The 15,833-nt window shown below is 44.5% G+C and overlaps 1 protein-coding gene across 1 annotated transcript in view; it reads left to right on the top strand.

Annotated features, from left to right (window-relative positions):
* LOC135917103 (RYamide receptor-like) overlaps nt 1–15,833 on the top strand; it is a 399,699-nt gene that overhangs the window by 347,485 nt on the left and 36,381 nt on the right. The window contains exons 2-3 of the mRNA XM_070539304.1: nt 2,450–2,642; nt 7,773–7,928. Of these exons, the coding sequence (XP_070395405.1) occupies nt 2,450–2,642; nt 7,773–7,928 (349 nt within the window). The remainder of the gene's footprint in view (nt 1–2,449; nt 2,643–7,772; nt 7,929–15,833) is intronic.

Here is a 15,833-nt window from a genome sequence, read left to right as displayed (position 1 = left end):
CACGGCTTTGAGAATTCGTTCTCCTGCGAAGCGCAACTTCTTTTCAGGCATTCACTGCCTGCTATACCAGACAAAGGTTCTCGTATGATTGCGTTTCGCTCGATTTTTCAAGGCATTACGTGTTACGAATTATTAACGTATAAACTCTCACTACTTAATTCGTACCATAGTATACTACTGTATATCGAGTGCTTTTTTTCTGATCACTTTTAATATATTAATAACCAAGATTGACCACCGCCAGAGGTAACATCTGACGTCTGGCGTTCTTCATGGTTTGTGTTTGAGGTCGGGTACGTTTTCTAATTTATATTAATGACTTGCCTAATCAGGTTCCTTCATTAATACAGTAATACGCAGGGGACCGCGCTCTTTACCGCGAGATCGTGACCTCAGCGATGAGCAGGCCCCACGAATCAAACTTGATTTAATTGAAATTTGCGTAAAACTTGGCGAATGGTGCTTACCCCTGTACTAATTGTCACCAATGCGCGTTTCATGTCAGAACATTTATTCCCCGTCTTGCCCTTTAAGCAATACCTCACTAGAAACCATATTTTCATATATCTATTTAGTAGTTCTCATAACTGCTACCTCCACTTGGAAACCTCATTTTGACTCGATAAAACTGTAATGCTCATCGAATATTAGGGTATTTCCGGCGCAACTTCTGTAAAGCACCTGTTTCTCTAAAGATACTCACTTCTAAGACACTTATGTGATGAAAATTAGAGTATTCAGCTTAATTCTGAGACCTCTAATTAAGCCAACCTTATTCTGCCCTTGAACTCGCCCAGAATAACGCAACTCGCTTTATACTTTCTAATTACAATCGCACTGCCATTGCAATATTAATGGAAAATAGCTTATCATTTTCTTCTCTGCCACTACGCCGAAAGTTTTTTTTCGGTCTTTGTCTTTTCCGTGATGTTTACGATCTCATGCCTTTGCACAATCAGCGCATCTCGACTCCCTCTTACGGACACCGCCTTGTGTTGACCACAAAAAGAAAGTGGACTGCATTCACTAGAACACGAAGAACTTCTATTTTTTCATGCCGCTCACAACAAAACAACTGGAACGACATGCCGACTTCCGTCGCATCTGTCACCAACAGTGTACTTTACTTATAATTTTTGTTTTGTTCTTTTCATGGTGAAAGGACAATTCATTTTCTGTTAATTCTTCTATGTATCATGTTCTCGCGGGGCACATTGATTGCCCCTACGACATATTCATGCACCGTGCATACTGCTATCGCTTACTCGTTGTTCTTTTACTTTCTTACTAGGCACTATTCTTGTTCACTCTGATGCAATCTTTGCTGTTTGTAGGAGATAATGATTTCAAGTTTTTTTTATTTTGTTGCTTCTATAACAACTGTACAATGACGTAATGTCTTTTAGAATGTCTTTTTGAATTGTAGAGCTATCTCTCTTAAGCTACTTCGATTGAGCATATTTGAAATAAATAAATAAAGAAGTAAATAAAAAGCTAATATATCAATAAGTAATAAATAAGCATATAAACAAATAAATAAACAGATAACTAAATAAATTCAAACGCGAACAACGCGTGTGTAACTAACTTTCCTTGCTGCGCGTCTCCAGCTTCACTTTCATTGGCTACCGTGACTTAACTGAACCTTTAAAATGTACCCGTGGGTCCGCAGCACCCTTAAAACACCAGGTGTACAGAATGATTACATATACCATTCTCAGGAAGAGCTGTTACGATTGAGATTTTTCTGTTCGCGTCTCATTTTATGCTGATCGCGGCCACGGCAGCTGCATTTCGATGGGGGAGAAACGCGAAAACAACCGTCCACCCACTACTGCTAGCCTCATAATCAGACCGTGGTTTTGGCACGTAAAACCCCATAACTTAATTTTAATTCGTTTTATGCTGATGGCAATAAATTCGAACGCGTGAAAGGGTAATATGTGAAGAAAGCCAGGAACAGCGACAAAAAATGCGCTCAAACAAAAGGGCATGTGAGGCATAATTATGGCTTTTTTTCATTATGATTATTAATAAAACACTACAGATTTGTAGGCTTGGCCAGCTCCAACTCAAGATGTGATTATGAAGGTGATATAAATGCACCCACCAATACAGCACAGTAATCATCGCTTAGTAAGCTACTCCAAGATTCCTTGACAAAAGTAATAAAAGGAACGCTTAAATGATCTGCAGCGTAGGAGCAATGGGCGAAACGCGTTTCCTTATGAGTAGTTCGATACTAAAGCTACAGTTCAGATGCTTCAAGTGTTCGTCCTTAAATCTATTTACGGTGGTTATGAACGAGAACGGACACAAACACAAGGCAGTGTAATCCTTCGCTGACAGCATGTAAATTAATAGGACCGTCAACGCATGCAACCGTGATGAGGCAGCCTTAACCTTCCAATTTCTTTCCTTCTTTTTTTTTTCTTCAAATGTGGCGCAGGTACTACGCCATCATGTACCCGCTGAGCTTCCGGTGGACTCGGCGTCGTGGGCCGCATATAATTATGGCCATCTGGATGGTGGCCGGCCTGCTGTCCAGTGTGCAGCTTGTCTACGGTCGCGCCAAAGAATTCACCTGGGCCGAGGAAACGTACTACGACTGCACCGAGGACTGGGAGGCCAATGCCGGGAAGGTGCGCGTCAATGCTTTCACTTGCGTGGCTGCACATATTGGGGGCGAGGACTTACGGAGTCGCCATCTGTCGGAAGCGCCTCCCTTGCGTAGTATTAGGGATCACGTGGCGCGCCCCTCGTAGGTTTGGCTTACGGCTCTCAATAAGAACATCACGCGGCAGCCATCCTGGACATTTCTGTAAGTACTCTCTAAACGAGGGCAGGTTGTTACTGCCAAAATAGTAATCTTGGGCATACTGAAAGCTTAGAGTCGTTTACAGACGCTATCTCTTTACCGAATATGTACAGTGAATGCCACTGCCCGCGGTCGCCGCGATGGAGTGTCCCGAACCGGCTTCTTGCGTGAGAGGTAGGCAACCACTGAGAGTAAAATATGTGAAATATGTTCTTGTAATGGGCTGTCTGTGTAACCGAATGGAGCATACCAGACTGAAGCCTCAACGCAGCGATTGCACGGGTTTTGCAGCGACCGACTGCGCGTCTGCATGCATGTCCGCGCACAATGTTTTGTTTTCACTGCGAGCGCGTTTTCATAACCGTGCCGTGAGCCTTATAGGCCGCAGAATATGATCATTTGACAGTACACAAGCAAGCATTGTTGCGTGGATGCTATCAGAGCTGTTCAAAAATAATTTCGTTAGACTTCCACGCCTATGGCGACTGTGATGTGCCGTCGCGACGATTCAATCTTTTTTTTTCTTGTAAATTCTTGGAGGAATAAAGGGAAAATCAGACATCCACCGGTTCGTAGCTATTGCTACAAAGGAAACCCATATGGATTCCTCGAAAGAAAAGCCTCATAGTCGAAGAAAAATTCGCCCTGGTCCGGGACTCGAACCCGGGACTACCGTCTTTCCGGGGCAGCCGCTCTACCATCGTAGCTATTGCTACGAACGGGTGGATGTCTTATTTTCCCTTTATTAATTACTTCTCTCCACCTTGCGGGTTTCCGCAGAACTACTACGTCAAACACTTGCCTTTGCTTCGTGTTGTCGACAAATTCGACTTCGCCCTGCCATCTGCTAGCCGCCTGGTTAGCTCAGATGGTAGAGCGGCTTCCCCGGGAAGGCGGTGGTCCGGGGTTCGAGTCCCGGACCAGGACGAATTTTTCTTCAACTATGAGGCTTTTCTTTCGAGGAACCCGTATGGGCTTCCTTTGTAGCAATAGGTACGACGGGTGGATGTGTGATTTTTCCTTTATTTATTACTTCTCTCCACCTCGCGGGTTTCCGCAGAACTGCTACCTCAAATTCTTGGACGTTTCAATGTTATCTCTCAAGTTGCGTCGCACTGTATGTTTATCGGTCTTCTCAGCGTGCGATATCCCGCTGCTTTTTTTTTTTTTTTCGCAATCCAGTACATTAATTCATAACAGAAACATGACCATGTGTCATGCCTTTTTTTCAATGTGCTTCTTACCGCTCCCTTTCCATTCTAGTGAATTTGCCAGAATCTAGCATCAACAAGTTCATAGACCAAATAAAGCGTCATGACATTAGTCGGGTAGCAGGCGCGGGCGAGCGTCTGAGTGCGCGTTTTCTGCTGCTCACCGAACATCGCAGTCCCGACGCCGTAGCAGAAATCTTCCGCGCGTCTGTGCTTGCTGCATGGCCGAGTTCCAGCCGATGGCTGTTTGCCGGTTCTAAGTTTCGCGAGCCAAGCTTCACGCAGCTCATGTCCTGCGGCTACGTGTGAATAAGGCTGACACCAGCCTCCGTTGAGTATGTCCTCACTGCGGCACCGAGCAGTAGCCTACATAATGCAAAAAAGGGGTAAGGCGTGCGGACACGGACACAAGAGAAGTTCCCTTCTCTTCTCACTTCTCTTATTTTTTGTCTGTGTCTGCATGCCTTACCCTTTTTTGCATTATGAATTCTTACCAACTAGCTTAGCTTTCTGTCGCTTAGCAGCCTACCATGATGCACGCCTCCAAAAGCAGCCACTACCTATTATAGAACTTTCGAATGCTGTCAAGCAGATACCCAAGGCGGGGAAACCTCAGCACTTAATTAAAACCGAAGCGTACGTAGGGCTTTAAACTTTCGTTTTCAGTTTGCTTCGGCGCTTTTTAAGCAGCCGACGCGGCCGCTGTGTCCACGCGATCCCTCATGCCACGTCATGGCGACGGTGGCGCCACCTTTCCCAGTGGTGAAGCTTGCCCCCAATAGCAAGCATCATGCGGGAAATGTGCTTTGGCTAAAGCATCCACTAATAGCGCTTCAATAAACCTGGCGCTTGTATTCGTGACAGATGTCACAAAAAGCAACTACTAGCACAGGTGTAGTTAGAAGAGCTACCTCGCATTTGTGTTACTGAGGCGAGCTTTTGACCGTGGAGCATATTTGAGGCTAACCGATGAACCAAATAACTAACTCACCTTTTAACTGTTCACAACCGCAGACGTCGGAAGCCAGTTGGAACGACCATCGACTTCAGAAATAAGTGCGTTCTTCCTCAACCCGTCATGAAGATCAAGTAACAGCATCAATCAAAGCAGTGCATGTAGTGTCGGTGCTAAATATACGTGGGACAGTATTGTTCTCTGACGTGTGGTCTTTGCCCGTTTTTACGATAGACTTTCTGGTACAGGGTGGAACAGTTAACCGGAATTCGATCAATGATTACAACGCGCCGCCAAGGTGAAACCGCCTTTGTTGATATTTTACTGAGTATTATTAGCGTCGAAGAATGGGGCCCGTGACACCATTGTGATTTGAAAGAAGAAACACGAACAAACAAAGGCGGTTTGAACGCCGTTGACGTGTTTCACATTGCTCATCCTTACACAGCGCATTACGTACACAGTACAATGAAGCAATATACTGTACAAGCGGCTGTCACTTTAATGGCGTTCCAGGAGCAAGTTCCGGCTTGCGCTAGCTCAGTGCACTGCACAGGTGCGCAGAAATGCGCCTGTGCCACCAATCCCAAGTCCCCCGCTGCAAAGCGCGCCAATATATATATCGCATACTTGCCGGAGGAAGAAAAACAAAAGCACATGCTCTAAAATCACGTGTCACTTTTAACAGTATAGCCGCAGTGTATATGAAGGAGAATACATAATAACCATACTCAGTGATCACGCCGAAAGTAGATGCGATACGCACATTTGAAGCCGAAATTACCATCTTTCCTCAACCCAAATATATACGTTCACACAAAGGCTAAAGGCGGCTTTGCTCTTTGTTCAGAGTGGCCATTGTCGTGAGTCGGGTGGCTGCATATATGTCAACTGAATTTCATTCAGCATCATAAATTCTGGCGTAATATTAAAGCATATAATTATGTGTCACTCTTGAAGCCGTCCTCAATAGGAGAAAAACATATAAAGAAAACTGATTGTCGGTCTTCCAGAGCATCGAGGACAGTACTCGGGCATGAAGCTCTGTTTAAAGCGCACTTTAGCGCGAGTCGCCAACGCTGTGGTTGTAGATTGCAGCCGGCCAAACAGCACCGAACGCACAGGCATGAGCAGCCCTCAGTGCGAAACGGCTTGTGGGCATATTGTGGATTTCGCAAACTGCGTCCGGAGTGAAAGCACATGCAGCTCTTAATTGCCCATCGCTAAAGTGATTAACAGATAATGAGTACGCTTGTCCCTCGTATTGAAGTCGGAAATTTTTTTTTAATTGAACCCTTTATTGAATATTAGCCAGCGAGAACATATCTCGATATATGTGTCAGTTTTGTCTGCCATTCAAGCGTGTTCCAAAGCGCAGCACGTGCTATAAACTACCCCCGCTCTTGAATTTAATAAACGACAGCACCAGTAGCACTTCTCTATTGCAGGTATTTTTTAATTATTATCAGATGAACTGTAATGATCTTCTATTGTGCTTTTGTCATGCCATATGCGCAAGTCAACGTAGCGATAGGTTCCGTGCGTACACCCATTCCACAATTATAACGGGTGGTTCAGTTTTTTTTTTCTTCTTTTTACTCTTCTCAATTGTTAGCTCTTTGCGAACGGCAAACGTGCTCTGTTTGAAACGATGTACGCGTATTTGAAAATGTGCAGCCTTTCACAACTGCTCAAAGCATCCCGGAGCACTTTTTAGTTAGTGTTATTAAAGAATAACTTCTGGTCCTTGCTTTGAAGTTTGGCGTTGCTGCTATATTCGCTGTAAGCGGCAGAAGCACAACTCTCTAATCCACGCAGGGGTCTTCTCCCATAAAGGAGCATATGCTTATACCATGAAAACAGCAGCGAGCTGGAGAAGGCATTCGAGAGACACAGGAGAACGGCGGATGCCTCGATGAAAGCGCTGACCTCTTCGATGATGAAGCTACAACTGCACTCGTGGAACGTGCCGTACTATCTTTTGAGCACTCCCGATTAAGTGAGTTGGAGTGCAGGTTCATGAAAGCGCGTGAAAACACCTGCGCGCAGTCTCTTCGGAATCCTAACATCCCGGGCTGCCGTGTACACCTGTCAGAGTACGCTTTTGCTTGCCAATCCGTGCTGCTGCCTCGCGTTGGTCCCGGCATGGCGGCAAAACAAGCAATATCTTACACGGTAGCCGCACTGAGGAGAAATCGGCCGTCGGCACCGTTGCCATATATATATATATATATATATATTTCATTGGGTAGGTACGTATAGCTTACCAAATCCCGGCTTGCGGGCTTCCATGGCTTGACTTCCGGTATCGGAGACCTCTGACCAATGAATGAGTCGCCGGCAGTTTCCCTTGAGCATACCGCTGTCTGTTTCGTATAGGCTCTGCATCACCCGATCATCATCGGACACGTACGCGACGTGAATGAGCGGTGCCGGGGTTGTAATTGCATGTATTTAGGTACACACACACATACACAAGAAAAATTGCTTATGTGGTTAGATATACAGAAATTTGATGTCAAATAAAACACTTTTTTTTTAAACGGCCGCCGCAGAGCAAATGTGTAGAGTGTTTAGAATGAAAGCACGAATGGAAACAGTTATTAACTGTTTCTTTCATCTTTCATTTCTTCTAGAATATCGTCCCTATAGCGACATTACATTGCCGACACAGAGAGTGATATGGTATCTGCGAGTTACTGAAGATTGGTTTAGCACAGTATGCTGCCTTGCGGCTTTAGTCAGTGCTACACATATTGCACGCATACTGACTCTCTCTTTTCCGCAGGTGTACACGGCAGTGATATTCACGGTGACCTTCCTGACCCCCATGCTGGCACTGACGTTCACCTACTCGTCCATCGGCTGGAAGATGTGGCGCCACACTTCCCCTGGAAACGCTGACCCCCAGAGGGACCAGCAGCAGCTCTCAGCAAAAATGAAGGCGAGTTGCATGGCTGCGCGTTCCTCTGGTCGCGTCGCCAATCTTGAAACATCGGGTGAGATGAGCCCGTAGTGTCGAATACAGTACAACCGAACTCTGGCTTAGTGCCCACAGTTAAAGGTCTTCCAAAAAATCCGTGAGAAATCAATAAATGCTCTTGTACTAATGAAGATTCGGTCGCCCACGCCAGTACGATTAAACCGAATGGTAGCAACTGCAATGCTGACGCTTCAAGGTCTAAAGTCGATTAAACCGCGAGAGATATAAGCCTTACGGCGGCTTTCACGGAATTTGGCCGGGGACCGTACGATGCGCAGGGAAACGTTATCAGCTGTCTTAGGGCTGGTTCAAATTTCAAGCAAGAGGAGATAAGATTACCTTGAGTGCCTTGTGCTTCCTCACGGAGGGGTACGTGGCCCTGTGCACGCGGTGCTTATGGTTTACCTCATTCTTGTTCTCGTGACAACAGAACAGACTATAGTGACGTTTAATTTATTCGTTGGTTTTATTTTCTGCGTGCCGCACGCAACGCAGCACGTGGAAAGCTTGCGATAGCCCGGCGAATCCGACAGATCCCACTGTCAATGTGATTGTTGGCAATTATTGCTCTGTGTGGTATAGTCTTGTGCCAAGAGCTGGTCCTACAGCTTCTCGGTTCCTTCGTGGAAGGTTTTGCTAGCAACTTATAACAAAATATTGTCATAGCGAGCATTTGTGCACCACAACGGTCGTAAACGGGCTCGGCTATGTCGACATGGAAGGCATTCGAACATATCTAATTAACGGAAGCAGGTTATCGCAGAATTGCTGCAGCGTTAAGTGGAGCTGGCAGCGCGACCAGCACTGGGATGTTTTAAAAAGGAAGTGCATTGCTTCCTCCTATTGTATGGGAAAGAGCACTGGAAGATCCAGATGGGGAAGGGGGGGGGGGGGATTTTGTTTACCTTTCTCACCACCTCGGACACGCTGGCGCTTCTGCACTAAAAATATCTGCGACTGCAGTGAGCCCCACCCCCAACTCCCACGTCCTTCTGCCTGATTCTTTATTTGTTTTGATGACGGCCCCCCAGTTGATAACCTCCACGCAGAAAAGGGACTCGGGTATATTCATAGGTCTTGAAGAACTATGTCTCTCGATGGTTGCAAAACATTGGAAACAACAAAGTTCGTTGTTTACCTCTTTTCTAAGAGTGGTGACAAGTTGCACAGTACGACCACCAGATTGTTTCAGAGCTGGGTGCGTTTTTCTCAAGGCACCTGCATTCTTCGTATCATACACGTAGACGGCTTCCATCATAGCTGCATCCCACTCAGACTCCATACTTCATTGTTTGAGTAGGCAAAAACAACTGCAGTTTCTCGTCCGGGTATATGCTTTCAGAAACATGCTACGAATTCTGCATAACGAATTTGTTGTGGTTGGGGTTCAAGAGCTTGTGCTTTTTTAGCTACTTTTTTTTAGTACTTTTGTAAACATCTTCGAGTATGCGCGACATCTAAATAAAAGCCAGTTGACATGAGGCCTCCAAGGCCAAAGCATTTCACGTTCATTCAGACTGCATCATGCCTTGTAGCCTTTTCATTGGAGAGCGCAGAGCGGTAGAAGCCGTCGCTGCCGTCCTGCAGGGATACTCCGGATATACGGCTGGCACAGAGCACCCTGCGAGCAATTTCCATTCCCGCAAAAGTGGTCGGGTCAGAACGCTGGCAAATGTCATCGTGGCATTCATATAGGATATACGTCGGAATGTTGCCCGTTCAAGACGAAAGTAGAAAACATTGGGCCGCGTTCTGGTTTTTCTTTTTTTTCTGTGTTGGTCTTCTTTAGTTGTGAAGGATAGGAAGTCTGGCCACTGAAAATACCGGCAATTGCAAAACCTTAGCCAAGAAAAATAACAAGACAAAGAAGATCAAGAAGACATGCAATAACGAGACAGATCCCAAACAAATCCACGGATCGAGACAGAGTGAGTGAGTGAGTGAGTGAGTGAGTGAGTGAGTGAGTGAGTGAGTGAGTGAGTGAGTGAGTGAGTGAGGTGAGTGAGTGAGTGAGTGAGTGAGTGAGTGGGTGAGGTGAGTGAGTGAGTGAGTGAGTGAGTGAGTGAGTGAGTGAGTGAGTGAGTGAGTGCGTGCGTGCGTGCGTGCGTGCGTGCGTGAACTTCTATTCATGCTGTGACAAATGGAGACGATATTGTGCGAATCGCAAGGAAGTTGCTTAATGATCCTGAATATCTTTATGTACGACTAAATTTAACTTTATCAATCTACAGCCTCTCGTCTGTCTTTTCACCTCCATTAGATGCTAGCGACGGCACCACAATATCAGCTCTCCTTAAGTTAATTCATGCATCCCAAATATTACATTAGTATTCTGGTGCAGATCGTACGTGTTGTGTGCCCTTGTTATAATGTGAAATAACATTATTTATTACTCTTTTTTGCTGTTTAGAAGTTTTTCATTTCACGCAACATATCATAGGAGTTGCCCCTACAGTGTTTTAACTATGGGGCCTTCTTCTGTGCAATACCATACCCAACTTTGTATATGCACCCGCCGTGGTTGCTCAGTGGCTATGGTGTTGGGCTGCTGAGCACGAGGTCGCGGGATCGTATCCCGGCCACGGCGGCTGCATTTCGATGGGGGCGAAATGCGAAAACACCCGTGCACTTAGATTAAGGTGCACGTTAAAGAACCCCAGGTGGTCGAAATTTCCGGACTCCTCCACTACGGCATGCCTCATAATCAGAAATTGGTTTTGGTACGTAAAACACCATAATTTTTAATTTAAGTTTGTATATGCTTCTCATGAGAATAAACATCAAACTTCACACTTCATACTTCAAGGCTACTTGTATTCTCCTACGCTTTTTTTTCTCCTCCTTCCTGTGTGAGGGAGACGATTCTTGTAGTGTAACATTGTATAAAGAGCTGTATAGTTGCGAGGGTGCGGGCAATTTCCGGCGTGAGTCTGAGCCTTGTTTTGAGAAGACACAAGTAGCCGCGAGGACGTTGCTATTTTAGATAGTGTGTGCTATCGGAATAAATGAATTCATAGCCAGAAAAATCTTGCGTCTTGCAAAACGCAGTGCAGAACACGAACAGTTACATGCGCGTTACTGACAAGCTAAACGACGAAATACGTTTGCGATGGCGGAAGAACGCTAAGAGTTTCTTGCGTGTGGGTCATATTCCACGCCAAATCAACGAGTTCTTTTTCGACCATCACAAATATACTAAAAAAAAAATTCCACATATTTGCTGAAGCTCAAAACTCATTCTCCCAGTTTATTTTTCTTCCCAGAAGCTTTCTTGCATTTAGGCGAAACTTTATTGTTCCTGCCCAGCTGAGCCAGAAGGCACCAATTAACTTTTTTTTTTCAAAAACACATTGTATCATGCAGTCGTTCAAATGGTCTATAGCAAGACAATGGAGTGATGTGACTGCCAAAATAACCAATATATTAATTATTTGAATACTTTGGGTGCTTTTGGCACCGTCAAAAGCCGGTAAAATTGCAAAGTTTGAAGTTTTTTCTGGGAACGCGGAAAAATCCAGAATCCACAAATTAGATATAGAATAGTAAGTAGCCCGGTCGACTTAATATAGCAGAAAAATATTTGAAGCTTTGAAAGTCCAGCCGATCGCGTGAAAAGTGTAAAATTGTATTTTTTTGCAAAAAGCTTCTTGTTAAAGGCAAAAAAAGTAGCTTTGATGGTCGGCTTAAACATATATGTGAAATATGATTAGATAGCTCGACATGTCTGCTATTCCTGTGAGAAGTTACAAAAAGGCGCTCATTTTTTAAACGCAAAAGAAAATTTGAGAATGTCCATAGGTTGATCGCGCCGGCAGCATAAATATATGGAGCCTTGGTGTCTAGCAAGGAGAGATTACTAATAAAATTAGCCCGAGAAACTGTTCAACAAAATGTGACAGGCTTTTTTTTTATTAATATAAAGACAAGCTACGTCAATCGCTGCAGCCTCGACTCGTATATTTTTTTTCTTTTCATGAATGCGAAAAGTGGACGTCAACCACGTCTAAGTACACCATTCTGAACTGGGAACATCAGATTTTTATAGCGGAGCATGTTCAGGCTGTCGAACAGCGGCGATGCGCAACGCCAGAAGTCTTCGTTCACGCTCGTGGAGGCTTTCAGTTGTGATTATGAAAGTGTTTTTTACTTGCATCATCTCATGACAGTCTTTGGGTTCCAGGGAGCAGGGCACGAAGTGGCTTGCTCTCTGCATGTCGCACTGCATTGCATGTCGCAGTGCGTGTTATATGTTGCACTGTATTGCAGTGCGACATATCTTTTCAGATGCTTTGCTTGAACGGTATCAGCGCACTTTCTGGATTTACTGGCTACTTAAGTGCAAATATTTCTTTTTGTAAACTGCATAAAACGTACATTTTAACTCTGCAGCTCTCCCAGGACGAATATAACACATCGTGATATTCCGTTCATTGGCTGTATTGTCCACCTGGCACGTTCCAAGCACAAGCAGCATTGCGTTAGATTGTGCGTCTTTTCGCAATAAAACGCAGAGCATGACGCCGTTCCTCTGTCATCTGCGTTGCATACGAAGCCAGATTTTTTGTTTGCGACCCAAGCCGGCAAGCTTGTGCACACGTCGGAGAGAAGCCGGTGCTGACACAAAAATTTAAAATAAAGATTCCCATTTAAAAATGACACATTTTTGTAACTTCGCACATGAATGGCAGACATATGGAGCTATCTAATCATATAGCACATATATTTTTAAGCCGACAACCCAAGCTACTTTCTGACCTTTAACGCGAAGCTTTTTGCAATAGTTATAACCTTACAGTTATTTTTCAGGCGATTGGCTGAATCTTCAAAGGTTCAAATATTTGTCGGCTATGTTACGTCGACCGCGTTACCATTTCATATTTAATTTGTGGCTTCTAGATTTTCTCCAGTTCGAGGAAAAAAACGCAAGCTTTGAAACTGTACCAGCTTATGCCGGTGCGAGAAGTACCCACAGCATTCAAATTCTTGATATAGTGGTTATTTTTGTAGTCACGTCACTTCATTGTCTTGTCATACATGCCACTTGAATTAGTGTATCATGCAATCTGACTTTGAAAAAAAAATATTGATTGATGCCTTCCGGCTCACCTGGACAAGAACAGTAAATTTTCGCCAAAATGCGAGAACATCGTGGGAAGAAAAATAAGCGGGAGAATGAGTTTTGAACTTGAAGAAACACGTGAAAATTTTCACGACTATATGTGTGACGGTCGAATAAACGCTGGTTGATTTGCGTGGTATAACCAGCGTATAAGGCTGGAAGTATAATGTAAAATTACGCGCATTGTGGGTCTCTTTGCATAGGAATTAATTAAAACGTTTCAACGAAGCTTCCCCTAACGAAGATTTGAATGAGTGCGTTGGATCTGCGTCATTTTTTGACGTGATTTACGAGATTTGATGCAAACGAAATTGTTTGCACACTTAAGCACAACACTTGGCGCATTCAGACACAACACGACCCCTGATAAGACAGCATTCAGAATTTGATCACTTTTTAACGGTCTAACCATGTTGGCAATTGTGCGCGGATTCCACAAGAAAACGACAGTGAGGGCAGAAATGATTCACTACTTTTAGGTGCTTTTTTTACATCGGCGCATGAATTTCAAGTTGTAACGGAATACCAGAACACGAGCATGCACTTATCTACTAGCAAAAAAAAATGCGACTCCGAAGTATGGAAACATGTGATATATATATATATATATATATATATATATATATATATATATATATATATATATATATATATATATATATATATATATATATATATATATACTAGCTTTTTATTATGCGCTTGCTGCCTGCCATAGATGGCTTCCTTCAAATGGACGTCATGTAAGTTCTGCATTTGACCGCAGCGTTTCTCACCAAATAGAGCTGACGAAGTGTTGGGGCCGTATAACGTAAAACAAGTCCAATATGTTTTTATTCCAATCTCCTGATGTCATATTTGCGCAACCACCAACGCAAGCACCGGGCGGTCACCCGCAGCGTTGTCTGAACAGACCAATCAAACGCTCTCCTCGTTCATAGGAGGTCCCTTTTGTTTGCTTGAAAAACGAGTAACATTGCCTACACTTAGTGGCTAGTCCTATCTAATTCGCTGACAAGAGGCGAGGAGCACGCTCAAGTGGAGATGGATTCAATGAGCCGAGCCACTGCACTGAAAATCGATAACCGGATGAAGAGGGTGGTGCCGGCGTATGCGATTGGTCCGCTTTCCCTTACTTAGCTTGCAGTGGCTGGTCGAAAATCGTGGCGGCACACAATGGAAGGTAAAGAATGACGCTAAAATGCATCCTCAGCAAAGAAGAGTAGGCAGAACGCAGTTGTAAACGTGCCGAAAGTGCTAGAAAACTTTACACGGCCACGCAAAAGGTTTTAGTATGCGCAAATAAACCCACGCTCTCCGGCAAGTGCGAGTAGCCAGTGCCTGAGCGATCGGTGGCAGCCATCTTTTATTCCTTTCGGACCGGGGCAACCTGCGGCTATTCAGAAAAAAAATTCAATTTTGTTCGGCATATTAATGCCTCCTTAATGCGTACACGTCACTTTGACGCGGTGAGTTTTCGCAGTTTTGTGACCTCGCGTGAGAGACAGGTCAAGTGGCTGCAGCCTTAAAACTTTTGACCAATAGCCTAGGGCTAATGGCGAAAAGGCGATGAATCAAAATAACTATATTTCTTTTGTTCGGTCAAATCATGCATAATCATGCACTTTGCCCGTCATGTCAGATGGGGAGCTAGCGCGGTTTTCGTGACGTCGCTTGACAGACGGGTCAAATGGGGGTGGTCCAAAAAAGTTTTTGACCTATCGTGGAGGGCTGATTTCAGAATTGGGATAGAAATGTTTGGAATAGTTTTACATTATAGCGCCCTTGTTATGCGTTCAGGCTACTCCCAAAAATGTAAGGGTAGAAATAAATAAGTATTTAAACGAATGGCGGTTATAAAAGTATGCAAACGTTGTCGCGCTTGAAGAAACCCTACGTAATCATCCCCTCCCCTGTTCAGGTTATTATTGACGCGCGCAGCCCATAAGACAGCAATAAACCCCGCTGCGCGAAATTCGACGCAAGCACTCTGTGAAAGCACACGCACGACGTGTCATCAGAAATTTGTGACAGGTACGTTGAGAAGGGGTCCACATTTTTTTTTTATCGGTGTGTTTAAAGAAGCACCGACATGCACGCTAACGATTTTAACAAATACGCCGGACGGACTCGTGTCGTCAAATTTGGTTAGGGATGCTACGAAAGCACCCGCGTTATTTTTTCCAAAGATACGTCTGGCACGTGTACGGCAGGCCTTCCGCAGTGTCGCATTAAGCGAATTTCAGGACCATTATGGACTCGAAGTACATCAATATACTGCAATGGCGGCCCAACTGGACACTGCAATGGCGCGGGCGTAAAATGCACTAATGTACAATGCGGAAATGAAGCGCAGTCGTGCTTTGCTTTGCGTCCGTTTTTTTTGTTTTTTTTTTGCAGACGTTTAAATACCGCCGTACGAACGGGAAGGTTTTGCAACGAAATTAGGGTAGCATTTGTATGAATGCTCTCGGCGAGCGGCGGCTTTTGGAGCAGATGATCCTGGAGTGCCAGTCTCTATACATGGTCTTCACACTAGAAGGTCACGAAGGCCCTACTGAAGTTCATCCGTTCAAGTAATCTAGCTGAGAGATTCTCTACACCCCCTTGTTTTTCTCTTTCTTTCTTTCTTTTTAAGTGTGCCCGTGTGCATGTTTGTGCGCGTTTCTCCCTTACTTCTTTTTCCGTTTCACCGTTTTAATTTTCACCTTTCTGTCTCCCTTTATCCGTTTCTCAGTTCCCGGTAG

The sequence above is a fragment of the Dermacentor albipictus genome, chromosome 1 (genome assembly GCF_038994185.2).
Source record: "Dermacentor albipictus isolate Rhodes 1998 colony chromosome 1, USDA_Dalb.pri_finalv2, whole genome shotgun sequence".
Lineage (NCBI taxonomy): Eukaryota > Metazoa > Arthropoda > Arachnida > Ixodida > Ixodidae > Dermacentor > Dermacentor albipictus.
This window is presented reverse-complemented; position numbering and strand designations above follow the sequence as displayed.